The 15,087-nt window shown below is 44.6% G+C and overlaps 1 protein-coding gene across 4 annotated transcripts in view; it reads left to right on the plus strand.

Annotated features, from left to right (window-relative positions):
• Positions 1 to 2,229: 2,229 nt before the first annotated feature.
• AUH (AU RNA binding methylglutaconyl-CoA hydratase) overlaps positions 2,230 to 15,087 on the plus strand; it is a 75,202-nt gene continuing 62,344 nt past the window's right edge. For all 4 annotated transcript variants that reach the window (XR_014787727.1, XM_084834035.1, XM_084834037.1 and 1 more), the window contains exons 1-4: positions 2,230 to 2,514; positions 6,650 to 6,717; positions 6,799 to 6,886; positions 9,526 to 9,612. Coding sequence is in view for 3 of the 4 variants with exons in the window: in XM_084834035.1 (XP_084690161.1) it covers positions 2,259 to 2,514; positions 6,650 to 6,717; positions 6,799 to 6,886; positions 9,526 to 9,612 (499 nt within the window). In the remaining variant the exon portion in view is untranslated. The remainder of the gene's footprint in view (positions 2,515 to 6,649; positions 6,718 to 6,798; positions 6,887 to 9,525; positions 9,613 to 15,087) is intronic.

The following is a 15,087-nucleotide window of genomic DNA, read 5'->3' on the forward strand; positions in this document are numbered from 1 at the left end:
TACTAACTTGAAAAAAGGTTTTGAAATTGTGCTGGGGAAAAAAGACAAATTCCATACTAGGGATTATTAGGAAAGGGATTGAAAATAAAACTGCCAGCATCATAATGCTGTTATTTATGGTGTAGCTGCATTTGGAATACTGCATTGTTCGGGTTATCACATTTCAGAAACTATCATAGAGCTGGAAAACGTGCAAAGGGGGTTCGATCAAGGGTTTGGAACACCTTCTCTATGTGGAAAGGCTAAAGCGTTTGAGGTTGGGATTTTTTTTAAACCACCTTGATTAAGGCTGCAGTTTTATGCTTACTTGTGAGCTTATAGTTCTGACTAAAGATCTGTACTATAGGTTCAGGATACAAGTGTCAACATAAGAGGTTTATAGAATTATGCATATGGAGGAGTTTCAGGTTACTCAAATTGATAGACAGTAGATTCAGGACAGGCAAGTGCTATTTCAGTCAATGCATAATTATCTTATAGAATTTGTTGCTACAAATTGTAATGGCTACTGACTTAATGGCTTTAAAAGAGGATTAGATAAATTAGATGAATTCCAATTGTTGAAGAAAAACTGGGTGTAGAACTGTTGCCTTCACATCCTAGTTGTGGACTGCCCAAAAGATTCTGGATGACACTTGTGGGAAACAGGATACTGGACCAGATGGCTCTTAGGTCGCATTCAGCAGGGCTCTTCATATACATATAATACAACTTAAACAGGGCTGGAGAAGTGGTGGAAAAGCAGGATATATTCATAAACCTGAAAAAAAAAAGTTTACAGGGACAGAAAGAACTGCAAAGTTATTGAAGATCATCATTCTGTGGATTGAAACACAGGAGAGAACCTCCCCTGTGCAATGGGATTTAATTCCAATGGTACATGTACACAAGGTTAACTAAAGGAGCAATCCTATGGCCGCTAGACAGTGGCCTGATGGCCATAGGATATACGGTTTTCCAAGAACTGAAACGGACTTCCTCCCATGTTCTGGTTCCCAGAAAACTGACTTCCTCCCACATCCGTGCTGCCTCGGAGGCAGCATGGAGAAGGACTCGGAAAAGGAGCATGGAGCAGCTGAAAAGGGGGTGGGGCTGGGGGTGTTCCAGGGCGGTGAGAGCGGATCTGCGTGTACGTCACATCCTATGTCATACAGCAGCCTCCTCTTCTACTCGGCCCCCCCACAACTAGACAGCGGAAATCAGCTGCTGTCTAGCAGAAAAAGTAGGGCAGGAGAGGAGTGGGAGGAACGATCCCCCCGTGCTTCTCCTTCCTTGCTTTGGATAGGCGGCTGCCTCCGAGTTTGGAGGTGGCCGCCTTTCTAGATAGGATTGTGCCCTTACTGCCTTTGGCTACAATGTTACACTCAGCTGGGGGTAAATCCCATTGCCTGAGCAGGGCTTGCTTTTGATAGATAGGGCTAAATTTCCTGTAGACTGCATTGACATTTAAGCCATCCTCATTTGCCCACTACTGCAAACATTAAAGGTGCATGCAAGCAGTCATCAGTAATTGGGTACATTATGTGGCTCAGGACCGTGCAATGTGTGTAGGGGGCTTTAACCTTTTGCCCCTGACCCAGATCGCCCTCTCCCCCGCTATTTGCAGCGGGAGGGAAGCGCCCATTGGTGTTAATGGAGAAGCGAAAAAAAATTGGCTTCAGATAGTTCCTTGAAAGTTTAGAGTAAAAAAAAAAAAAAAGCGTTTGGACAGTATGGACTGCACACACTTTCTTGGGGGAAAGAAAGCCCCATCCAACACTATGGGGCTTGTTGTTGTTCAGTCGTGTCCGACTCTTCATGACCCCATGGACCATACCACGCCAGGCCTTCCTGTCCTGGGGCTTACTTCCGAGTAATACCCAGGTGCATAGGATGACGTTGTCAGGGGCCACCTAGGCAAAAGCCCCATTCACGTCCCAGGGCTTTGGGCTTCCCTCAGTCCCGCAAGGACTGCGGAGGACGGGGCACCAGAAAGGAGAGCCACGCCTTGCTTATCCCCGCCCCGTCCGCCCACGCGCCCGCTCGGGAGAGCCCCGGCGTGAAGCGGGCTCGGGCCCGTCTGCTGGGCTCTCGCGCTCGGAGCGGGGCGGCCGCCGGAGATCCGATCCGACTTCGCGCGCTGGGGAATCACGTGCCCTTCCTCCCGGGCGCGCTGCGGGCCGGACCCGTGCCGCCCGCCGCTCGCGAGGGGTCACGTGGCGCCTCGCTCGGAAAGGAGGGGGGGCGCTTGGCTTGGCGCGCGCCTGTAAACAGGCAGCATGGCGGCCGCGGCGGAGGTGGCTTTCGGCCTCCTTCAGCGTCGAGGGGGTTTGGCTGCGGCCGCCGCCACGGTCTCTAGCGGCTGCTCCCCCTCTTCTTCCTCCTCCTCCTCCTCCTCCCTGGGCCGCTTGGGCCTGAGGGGTTTAGCGCACGGGCGCAGCTCGGCCCTGCCCTCTTCCGCGAGAGGCTACAGTTCTGAGGCGAAAGGAGGCGAGGAAGAGCTGCGGGTCCGGTACTTGGACGACGAGCATAAAGGTAACGGCGACGGCCCCAGAGTGGGGAGGGCCTCATTCACCCCCCGGCGGGCACGTGCCCTGCTACGGAGCCCCCTCCCGAGGAGGGTTGTCCGCTCCCCTCCGCCCGGCCCGTCACGTCACGGGGAGACGCGTGGCCGCATCGCGCTGCTTCCCCGCGTTTGCCGGCTGCGGAGACTCCTCGGCGTGACGCGCCCGGTCTCTGTCAAATTAGCTGGCGATTTCCGAAGGAATGGTGACGTTGCGCAGCAGCCCTTTAAACCCCCGCGGGGCGGGTTCGTTGCCTTGTCTCCATTGCGCATGCGCAGCTCCCTCAATGTCAAGGAGTCCCAGTGCATGTTGAATGCTGATGGTCAGTTCCGCGGGGCTCTCCCTTACTCCCCCCTCGTCTAAGAGAGTGATGTTGGATATGTTCAGGATGTTGGATATATTTGAAAGTTGAAAGTACTGTCTCTCATTAGATAACATTAGAACCTCGTTTTGCTTTTTGCCTATTTCAGATCATCATTGTTCTAGACTATGAGAATACAATGGTAGACCCTATTTCAGACATTAAGGGTGCAATCCTTTTAAAAAGTTTTACAGCTCCCAGCATACCCCAGCCAACCATGCTGGCTAGGGAATGTGGGGAGTTGTAGGGCTTCTTTTCATTCTAAACATGCATAAGATTGAGCCCTAAGGCTGTAGACTTGTACACCCTTGACTGGGAGTAAGGCATTATGAACTCTGTGGAGTTTGGTTAGGCTTGTGTTTAAAAGCACGGCGGTATTGCTTATATTTAAAAACTTGATCTGGCATCCCCCAATACGAATATGTGTGTGAGAATCTTTGCCCTGACAACCTAGGAATTCTGATAGATTTCGTTTGGTTCACATTTTGAAGAAAACTGACTTCATCTGTGCTTCCCAGGCTAATGTGTGGATCGGAATGCAATTATCATTTGGATTCAGATCTCTGAATTTTGGAATGCAGTTTTTGGCTCAAAAATGTAGCAAAATATATACTAAATTAATAGTGCATATTTTAGGATAAAATACATTTAGAAATGTGTACTTTGGGAGAAAATACATTTAGAAATATGTATTGTGTGAGAAAATATGGTTTAAAATCCATACTTAAATACAAATTTACATGTGGGTTTTTTTTTAATTGGAGTTCAATGCGGAAATGAGATGGAATAGATTTATGAATGAACATGTGCAAAACTGACACAGACCAGTAATAAACTGATCTGTGCATTCCTATCCATAGCCAGTGTGGTAGATTGGGACCAGGGAGATCTGGGTTCAAATTCCTGACCAGTCATGAAACTCACTGTGAGACTTTAAGGGTGCAACCCTATGGGGATAGTCGGCCGCCTCCTAATTTGGAGGCTGCCAGCTATCCAACGCAGGGTGGGCAGAGCACGAGGGGGGATCTTCTCCTTTGAATTCCGGCTGCCCTGCATTTGTGGCTAGACAGCCGATTATGGCTGTCTAGCTGGGATGCATCAGAGCGGGGCAGCAGGCCGGATGGTGCATAGGAAGCATTGTAACGATGCCTCTGTGGACTCCTCCCCACCCCGCGGAATGCCCCCTTTTTATCTGCTCGATGCTGCGTTTATGAGCATCGAGATGGGGATGCACTGTGCTACCTTTGAGGGGGCGGGGAGGGAGGTTTCATGGAACCAAAAAATCCTATGGCCATCTAGACGCTGTCTAGCAACCATAGGATTGCTCCTTCCGACTATGACCTTTCTCACAGGGCATCAAAAGGATATTCAACTGTGAATGCTGCCTTGAACTCCTTGAAAGAAGAGGAGAATGTTTAATAATAATTTAAGGCTGTGAGGTTCACGATTCTTTAGTGATATTACTCCAGCTCACCACAACATGATTTTCGTTTCCTCCATATGGCATAATGTACTCTCTTGCTTCATTTACTTTTGCTACTGTTATTGTTCTAGACATCAGATTGAGGAAGTCCAGGGTTCTGGGCTTATACCATAGTTAAAAGTCCTGTGACTTAGCTTCCTTCTTTTCCTTAAGGACCAGACTACACCTTATGTGAGAGGTCTGTTCTGTGATTGGATTGTTGAGGGGAATTGGATTGGAGTGCCAGCAAATTATTCCTTTCCCCGCTGCTTTTAGCTACAGGGAGGAACTCATATATTACATTTCATTTCATTTATTACATTTCTATACCGCCCAATAACCAAAACAATCTGGGTAGTTTAGAAATATTAAAACCTTAAAAATACAGTATTGTACATAATATAAAAACTGTTTACATACAAACATATAAACAGACAGAACACCCCCCCCCCCAACAATTTTAACAACAATAAGAAATCCAGGACCTGAATTAAAAATCTGATCACAGGCCACCAAACACCTGATAGTAGAGGAAGGTCTTAACCTGGCTGAAAAGATAACAATGTTGGCATCAGGTGAGTCTCACTGGGGAGATCATTCCATAATGGGGGGGGGGGGCACCACTGGGAAGACACTGTTCCTTGTTTGTTCCTTGTTGCCACCTTCCGAGCCTCCCTTGGAGGAGGCACCCAGAGAAAGGCCTTGGATGATGAGCATAGTATGCAGGTAGGTTTGTGCTGGGAGAGGTGCTTTGTTACGTACTATGGTCCAAAGTTGTGTAAGGCTTTATAGGTCAAAAGTAGTACCTTGAATTGGGCTCGGAAACATACAGGCAGACAGTGCAGTTGGGCCAGAATCAGTATGTTCGAACCTGCTTGTCCCTGTTAACAATCTGGCCACCTCATTTTGCACAAGCTGCAGCTTCTGAACTGTCTTCAAAGGCAATCCCACATAAATTGCTTTGCAGTAATCTAATTTGGAGGTTACCAGAGCATAGACTGAAATGAGATTATCCTTGTCCAGATAGGTATGTAACTGGGCCACCAACTGAAGTTGGTAGAAGCCACTTCATGCCACTGAGGCCAGCTGAGCCTCAAGTGACAAAGATGGCTCTAGGAGAACCCCCATGTTACAAACCTGCTCCTTCAGGGGGTGTGCAACCCCATCCAGAACAAGTTGAGCACCCCAACAGGCACACTCCTGGTTGAATTGTTGGTTGCTTCAGATTAAAACTGGAACTTTGATTTCTCTTCTGTGAGACATTTATTCTGTACTAAAAAAAAAAAAGTGACATAAAAGGGAAAATGGCAGTATGCATATATAAGTAACCCCACCCCATCAAAGTGACAACACACAAAGTAGTGAAGTTTAATTTTTTTCCTTAGGAAACCACACTAGAGTTGGTGGGAAGATTTCAGTGAATTTTTATATTGCTGAATAGATTTATTATGCATTTTTAGATTCATAGCACCCTCTCTGTAGTATGCTTGTGTGTGTATCAAAGGCTTTTAATTCAAAAAAGCCACAGAAATGGGTGGGGAAGAGGAGAGAAAGGTTTACTCACCTATCCAGTTCACCCAAGGAGTTCTCTCACAAGCTAAACTAAGTTTCCATCTCTCCTGTCAAGTATGTCAGGGGTCTTTTATTAGACAAGTTGTTTGACATTAAAATACTTCTATATTTAAAAATAATGTGGACAAATGTTTTACATAGGGCCAGTATGTAGCAGTTTAATGTTGGTTTGACATTACTAACTCTAAAATTATATACCAAGTGACTTTGTCATAGAGTTTTCCAAATCATCAAAAAGAGTCATTGGTGTATAAGAGATATATATTTTAAATATTTTTATGAACTAATTTGCAGTTATTGCATATTCTAACTTCATTTAGTCTGGTAACAATGTGTTTACTTACTAGCTCACCCATCTTGAGAGGGTGCACTGGTAGGGGCTGGCCAGGACTGGAGAGGCCATAGGATTTCTCATATCCTGGCCTCTCCCCTCCCCCCAGAACTCCCCCTTTTTTTTCCCTCCAAGGGAGTGCATTTGCAATTTTGGGAAGCAGCCAGCACGGTTCTTCCTGTGGCAGCTGCGAAGGGGCAGAGGATGGGGATCCGAACTCAGGAGTCCCCCTCCCAAGATCATAGCAGTTACAGCCTCAGGAGGGGAACTCTGAACATTCCTATGTGCGCTGGGACACTCTCCCAGGGAACATACAATTGCTCTCTCTACCTTCTTCCATAGAGGACTGATTTCTTGTTATTTTTCCCTCCTGTTTATAGGAATTGTTGTACTTGGAATAAACAGAGCACATGCAAAAAATGCACTTAATAAAAATCTTGTAAAAATGGTAAGTGGATGAATCTTTAACCTTCTATTAATGTGAAATACTGAAAATAAGTGTTGATAATTTGCAAACTTTTCTCTATAGATATCAAAGGTTACGGAAGCATTGAAAACTGACAAAAAAGTACGGACTGTTATATTCCGAAGTGAAGTTCCTGGGGTATTTTGTGCTGGTATGCAACTTTAACTTTTACTATGCATTTGGAAATCCATACTTTATCAAACTCAATAGAAATTGCTAAGAATCCAAAACTTATTTCAGCAAATATAGGTAACTTCTATAGTTAAGAAACTTCTGCTGGTACCCTTAGAAAAAATAAACTGCTATACTATGCAGACACATAGTACAGAGCAACATACCTGAACAACAAATACACGTATGTGTATTGTGTGTGTGTTTAATTTCTAAAATTTGTCACATAGCCAAGAGTAAGTTTGGCAGCATGTTCCGAGAGGATTTATGACTTGGTCTGCAATGCTTCTAATCTAAGCTAATAACTCTCTTTATTGGCAATATCAAATATTCTACATCTTCTTTTCTGCTGTCAAGTTAAGATGAGTAGGAGATGGAAGGCCTGAAAATTTAGTAGTCATCTGTCTGCTGTGATGTTGCTGAACAAGTCTGGAAGCTGTCGTTTGCACAGTGTTTAGCACAGACTACCCTTGTGGCCCTCATTGCTTGAGTGCACAAAGAATATAAAAGAGTTATACTCTGCCATTTATGTGGCAGAGGAATTATAAATAGCCACTTGCAGGATTACTCTGAAGTAGATCCCTTTGTGGGGAGCATCCAATAATGTTTGTGTGTGAGTGGTTGCTTATCAGTTTCATGGGATCTTTTATCTGGGATCATGCAGCATCCATTCTGTTCCTTTCTCAGTAGGGCTGTTGAGCAAGATCGTGTAGCGTTTTTTGGCGAAGAGGGGTGGATATATCAAGTATTAGGATACAGTTCTTTCACTTTACAGCCAATGAAAATCCTCCAATCACAGGACAAGCTCAGTTTTAGACCATAGTAGAGGACTAAATTTGAGCTAGTTAATTGAAGGCTAATCTAGCCCAAACTGAAGTAATGATGACTGACAATATAAGAAGCAGACTGTTTCTCACTGCTTGGGTTAAGGGGGCATATGGAGTAGATTTGCTATGGTATGAGCGGGTAGTTTATTCTATTTTAGTTTTAATTTGTTTTTTAAAATATTAGCCATCCCAAGCTCCTGATGTGGGTATGATGCATTATTGAAAATCTATAAAAGCCACTTTTTATTCAAGCTCTGACACATGGCTTCAGTTTTATTACAGGTTTTTTCACTTGTTAAACATTCTTTTTATGTTCTCTTGGCAAAAGAAAAGCATACTTAGTACATCACTACATTTTTGTCATCTTTGGTTTTTAATATACGTCTTAGCTATTTCTGTAATATGAGTGGGATGATTATATGAAATGTTTGAGTCACATTTAATTATGCATACACGTGCATTTGGTCTACAAAGCACAACACTTTCCCCCCTTTATGTAGACAAGTGGTTTGTTTTTAGACTAGGTAAAAGACTTAAGTTGCTGGCTTTAAATTTTAGTGGGTTTTTTTCCTCTTCACATTCATTGTAGATACAGAAGTCTGTAACAGCTGTTATGGAGTCCTCTTCCTGAGGGAAAGCTTAAACATGAAATCTGAAACAAAAACTGTTTCTGCAGCTTTGACACACACAATCTCATAAATTCTTTAGGAAGTCCTTGCTATTTCTCATTTATATTTAAAACAAATTATTTTGTTCACAAGTGTACTCTTTCACACTAACCCTCTACTGGGAATATATGGCCATGTTTATGCCATAGAGATTCAGTGGTTGTTTTTACAAATATCTCAAATTAACATATCTTTTCTAGGTGAACAGCTGCACCCACTTGGTAACCAGCTTGGCTTATTTACTGATGACACTTTCCCCCTCCCCCTGACTTGCCCTTCTAAAAACACAAATGTGAACTGCTCTGTCTGGATGTTATTTTTAAATCTTCCTCTTCCTCCTTAGGTAGTATGTTAGTTTTGAGTTCTTGGCATAGGCCAACCAAAACATTGGTGTCAATGGCAAGGAGTAAAATAGGGAAGAGGAAAGAGTTTGACTTCTGATTACTGTACTTGCTGAGTGGCACTTTGTAAAACAGTATCAGTTCCACAATGTAAGCTTTCATCCCATATAATGATCATTGTGTTGAGGAAGCACTGAAAAGCTTGTTATTTGCTTAGGCCTTCCCCATATGATTTACCCTCTACCCCTTTTTCTTGGTCCAGTGCCGACAACATTCCTGATCTCCTTGGTTGCAAACTCTGGTTTGAAGCTAATCATGGTTAGTGTTAACATCAGTGCAGGTGTAACGCTGCACTATGATTACCTACAAAAAGGGAAGGGTGGAGTGAATTTGTGAGGGTGAAGTGGGAGGAGGAAGGAATGCATGAAACAGGATGCTCTCAATATCCTAACCATGTTTAGGGGATTTGGGTTATTATGTATGCACTAGGCCTTTTGTATTTTAGGTCTCTTAGATTGTCCCATTAATCTCTCTGTAAGGTGTCTAGTATGTTTTAACTGCTTGGCAGATTATTTGTATCAATATTTATTTACATAATATGCATGATTTTGAAAAAGAAGTTAGTTAGGAACTTCTTGCCAGGGGCTAATCACACACTAACATTTTTGGTGCTAACACTTAGGTTGCTTTTCCTGAAAGTATGAATGATACCATTATGGTTTATCTGAGCAGATACTACTATAAAATTTGTATATGAATATAACCAGAAAATGTCATTTGCAGGTGCTGACCTTAAAGAAAGAGCCAAAATGCACTCAAGTGAAGTAAGCTCTTTTGTCTCAAAAGCAAGAACAACAATTAATGAAATGGGTAAGTGAAAATCCCATTGATCATAAGCAAAACGGTATTATTAATAGTTGACCTCAAACCTTGGACCAAGCAAAAATATCAGCAGACATATTTAACATTTATAGATATTTGGTTTTCAAAAGGGAAATAACAATTAGGACATTTGTAAAGAACAAGTAATTTAATTCAGTAATATGCCCAATTCTTTGAGAGCGTGTGTTTATAGAATAACTGATTATACATATGCATTAGGGAATGTGAGTGGGTTTTTTGTTCTGTTTTCTTCTCCCATTGTAGGACTGATCCAGGGTTCAGTGCTCTTTTGCTAGTTCTCTCTTCCAAAAGCAGGAACTTTAAAAGACGGTTTGGTGGAATCTGTGGGACCTGGGAGAATGTAGCATTGGATGCTTGCTTCAAAATAGGATAGCGCTGGGCCCAGTGCTCTTCAACATTTATATTAATGACTTGGAGGAGGTGCAGGGAATGCTGATCAGATTTGCAGATGACACAAAATTGGGCGGGATAGCTAATACTTTGGAAGACAGAAACAAAATTCAAAGTGATCTTGGTAGACTGGAATGCTGGGCAGAAAACAGAATGACATTTAGTAGGGATAAATGCCAAGTTCTGCACCTAGGAAAAAGAAACCAAATGCACAGTCACAAGGTGGGGGATGCGTGGCTCAACAGCACCACAAGCGAAAAGGATCTTGGAATTGTTGTTGATCACAAGCTGAATATGAGCCAACAATGTGATGTGGCTGCAAAAAAGGCAAATGCTGTTTTGCGCTGCATTAATAGAAGCATAGCTTCCAAATCCCGGGAAGTACTAGTTCCCCTCTACTCAGCACTCGTTAAGTCTCATCTGGAGTACTGTGTCCAGTTCTGGGCACCACACTTTAAGAAGGATGCAGACAAACTGGAGAGGGTTCAGAGGAGGGCAACAAAGATGATCAGGGGACTGGAAACAAAGCCTTATGAGGAGAGACTGAAAGAACTGGGCATGTTTAGCCTTGAGAAGAGAAGACTGAGGGGAGGTATGATAGTGCTCTTCAAGTACTTGAAAGTTGTCACAGAGAGGAAGGCCAGGATCTCTTCTCGATCATCCCAGAGTGCAGGACACGGAATCATGGGCTCAAGTGACAGGAAGCCAGATTCCGGCTGAACATCAGGAAAAACTTCCTGACTATTAGAGCCATACGACAACGGAACCAATGACCTAGGGAGGTGGTGGGCTCTCCCACACTGGAGGCATTAAGATGAGGTTGGACAGCCATCTGTCAGGGATGCTCTGACTTGGATTCCTGTATTGAGCAGGGGGTTGGACTCGATGGCCTTGTAGGCCCCTTCCAACCCTACTATTCTATTATTCTATAGGATGTTGAAGTCCTTCTACCTCTGTCACTGTATGCTCCACATCTATCATCCACCACTGTCCTTTGCACTTTCTGTGACTTTGGTGCCAAGTGAGCAGAAAACAAAAAAAGTCTTAAACTGTTTTTCATTCATCATAAGTCTCTTGCCCCTGCACCTATCCTTCTGAAATTTTGTGGTTTAGCTGGCTCAGGTTGACTCAGCCTTCCATCCTTCCGAGGTCGGTAAAATGAGTATCCAGCTTGCTGGGGGAAAGGTAGTCACGACTGGGGAAGGCAATGGGAAACACCCCACTATAGTCTGCCATGAAAATGCCAACGTAAGCAGGCGTCCCTCTAGGGGTCAGTAATGACCCGGTGCTTGCACAGGAGAAACCTTTCCTTTCTTTACCAGGGCTGCCCTTTGCTGTATGTAATTTTTATTTTATTATGTAACAATTCCGCACAGAATTGTAGGAAGATAAACGGATCTTTTTTGGAATGACCTAAACTGTAAGGGCTGCTCCTCTACAAACCTCCCTATACCTATGGATCAGAAACTTGGCAGGCTTGATCCCCTCAGAAAGGGGCAACTGTCCCTGCAACTTCTTTCCAGTTCTACCAAGAAATAAAAAAATTGTCGACAGTTCTCTTAAAAAAAAAAAAAAAATCAAAGTACAACAGCCCCTGTACTTATTTTTCTGAAATTTGGCAGGTGTAATCCCCTTAGAAGGGATTACTATGCTTTCAGTTTTCATCCAGTTAAGGTGTTGTCCAGGTTTGGACAATCACGGGGGTAAACGAAGCCATCATCATTCCCCACTGCCCGCCCCTGCGTGTATCCTTTGTTTGTATAATTACCTGCGCTTGTTTGTATAATTACCTGTGGTTGGGATGTTGTCCAAATGCGGCATGGTGGGGATAGCTTCATACCCACCCTACAACCCACAACTTGTAGTAGGGGTTGTAGGGTGGGTATGAAGCCACCCCTGCTGCGCCACACCCTGGGTTCAGACAACATGCCAACCTGCGTTGCAGCGTGGGTAATCATGCAAATGAGGTGTGTGTGGCAGGGAAAGAAGTCACAATGGTCTCTTTTATGTCCGTCATTATCCGAACACTCCTAAAGAGAAAAATGGTTTAACCATTTGTTTATTTCCAATATAAATCAGTGGCAGATATGAAGATTTGGATTTCTTAATTGAGATTTGGACCCGAGTTGAAGTGTGTGGACTCCAATTTGGTCTGAGCCAAATCGGGCTGTTTTCCAAATCTTGTGGCTGGTGCATACCCCTTTGTCTGAGTACACATGTATAGGATTAACTAGCCACAATGGGTTGTTATGTCATCCTGACAGTTCTAGAAAAAAACCTGAGAAGGTGGCTGAATGGGGCGGATTGAATGGGGTCCCATGGGGGTGGGGGTGTAAATACTGCTGGTACCAGCACCCCACTTGCTCTGTCCCATTCTTCCATGGGAACATTTAAAAAAAAAAAAACACTATCGGGAATATTTGGCAATTTTTTAGATTGAACATATACACAAATTTAATGGTTGGGAAGTAAATGGAGGGGAAGTTGGTACACCTGCAATAACAAAGCAGTTAATGCAGGTGTGCAAATTTCTGTTCCATTTTCTTCCCAGCCATTAGATTTATGCAACATTCCCTTCCATTTACTTCCCAGCCTTAAATGTGTGCACATTTCTGCATTTTTTTCACTGCTGTCAATGGAATCACAGTGACTGCAGCAGTAAGTGCTCCGAAAAGGAGCTGCAAAAAGTGGGGTGAGCCAATATCTCCCCTTTCTGGAGTAGCTAGAGACTTGGGGAAATGTTGAAAAAGTGGAGGGTACTAATAAGTGTCAGTTCAACACTTAAAAGTGACAGGATCACATTGCCAAGGGGAAGATGCTGTCGTCCCCACCCCCCCTTCTTGGTGCACCTACTTTTGCCACTTTTCCCCCCTTTTTGGTGTTTTTCAATTGACAACTGGGCATTTGGTCCCTGGTAATTCTGTGCAAATTAGCTTATATGCAGTCTCATGGTGTCAATTTCCTTGTATGTTGCCTACTCCTCCAGGCCACCTTTGACAGCTGAAATGCAAGGAAATTGACCAGGCAAGACTACTTTCTCCTTAAAAAATAGCCACATGAACACACTTAAGACTGATAAAAAAAAAAGTTACGAACACAATTGCACCATTTTCTGGGACCGAAAAAAGAAAAAAAGGCAACCCGAATTCTGCATTTTTGAGGCTCCGGAGAAAACAAAACCTGGCCGTGAACAAAAAGGGGTAGCAATCGGAGCGAGGTGGGTTCTACTGCAAAGGACACTGGGATACCAGCTCGAGGACTGAGGGGGAAGGAGTGGGAGAATGAGTGACGGTGAGCCCGATTGTCTGTCAGATGCACCATGTGTTTTGTGAACAATCCACACTGCGTAGCTTATTCACAGCGTGGCTTAGCGTGATGTGCGAATACAGCCACTGAGTTTAGAAATCAGTGTTAGTTTTAGTAGTTTATTTGTATTTTATTTATTAAATTTCTTAATCGCCCGTCTGGCCGGTCGGTCACCTGGCCACTCTGGGCAATGTACAACAGTACAATTTAAAACAGTAAAATTACACATTAAAACATCATTTAAAAATACCCTAACCCACCCCAAATGCCTGCCTGAACAACCAAGTTTTCAGTGCGTGGCAGAAGCTCATTAAAGAGGGGGCATGGTGGAGTTCCCTAAGGAGGGAGTTCCACAGAGTGGGGACCAACTACCACAGAGAAGGCCCTCTCCCGCATCCTCACCAGCCTAGCTGTCCTGGCTGATGGGACAGAGAAAAGGCCATCTGAGGCTGGTTTTGTTGAGCGGCCTGTCTGGTGTTGCTGGAGGCGCTCCTTGAGATAGGCTGGGCTGGAACTGTATAGGGTTTTAAAGGTCAAAACCAACACCTTGAATTTGGCCTAGAAAACAACTGGCAGCCAGTGCAACTCCTTCAGCACCAGAGTGGTATAATCATGCCAGCAGCTGCTTTTAATCAGGCAAGCTGCCACATTCTGCACCAGCTGCAGTTCTGAACTGTCTTCAAGGGTACTCCCATGTAGAGCACATTACAGTAGTCTAGACAAGAGGAGACCAGGGCATGTACTACCGATGGGAGCAGATGGTTGGGAAGGTAGGGGCACAGCTACCGCCTCAGATGGAGTTGGTACAGCACTGTCCGGCTCACAGCTGACGCCTGAGCCCCCATGGACAGCTGGGAGTCCAAAATGACCCCCAGGCTACAGACCTGGTCTTTCAAGGGTAGCCGTACCCCATTCAACACCAGGTCATCATCCCCCAATCTCCTCTTGTCTCACACCAAAAGTACCTCGGTCTTGTCAGGGTTCAGCTTATTCCTCCCCATCAGCCACTCACCGTCTCCAGACATTTGGACAGGGATTCTACAGCCAACCCTGGTGAAGATTTGAACGAGAGGTAGAGCTGTGTGTCATCCACATATTGATGACACCGCACCCCAAACCTCCTGATGATAGCCCCCAGCGGCTTCACATAGATGTTAAATAGCATCAGGGAGAGGATGGAACCCTGTGGCACCCCAAAAGTGAGTGGCCACGGGTCTGAACCCACCTCTTCTGGTGCTACCCTCTGGTACCTGCCGGAGAGGAAGGACCGGAACCACCATAATACAATATCTCCAATGCCCAACCTCTCCAGGCGGTCCAGGAGGATACCGTGGTCAACAGTATCAAAAGCCTCTGAGACGTCAAGGAGAACAAGGAAGAAGCATTCACTCCTATCCAAAGCCCTCCTGGTATCATCCACCAAGGCCGTTTCTGTCCCATGCCCAAGCCTGAAGCCCAATTGAAATGGGTCTAGATAATTGGCTTCTTCCAAGTGTGCCTTCAACTGCATCGCCACCACCCACTCAATGATCTTGCCCCAAAATGGCAGATTTGAGACTGGGCAAAAGTTGTTCGAAACTTGGGGATCCAAGGAGGGCTTCTTTAAGAGCGGTCTTACCACTGCCTCCTTGAGGGCTGATGACATCACTCTCTCCACAAGGAAGGCATTCACTACTGCCCTGGTCCCCTCACCCAGTCTCTCTCTGCAGCTCATATTGAGACAAGATGGGCAAGGATCAAATAAGC

This window comes from Heloderma suspectum, chromosome 2, assembly GCF_057233095.1.
Source record: "Heloderma suspectum isolate Gila_16-S chromosome 2, 16-S_ref, whole genome shotgun sequence".
Classification (NCBI taxonomy): domain Eukaryota; kingdom Metazoa; phylum Chordata; class Lepidosauria; order Squamata; family Helodermatidae; genus Heloderma; species Heloderma suspectum.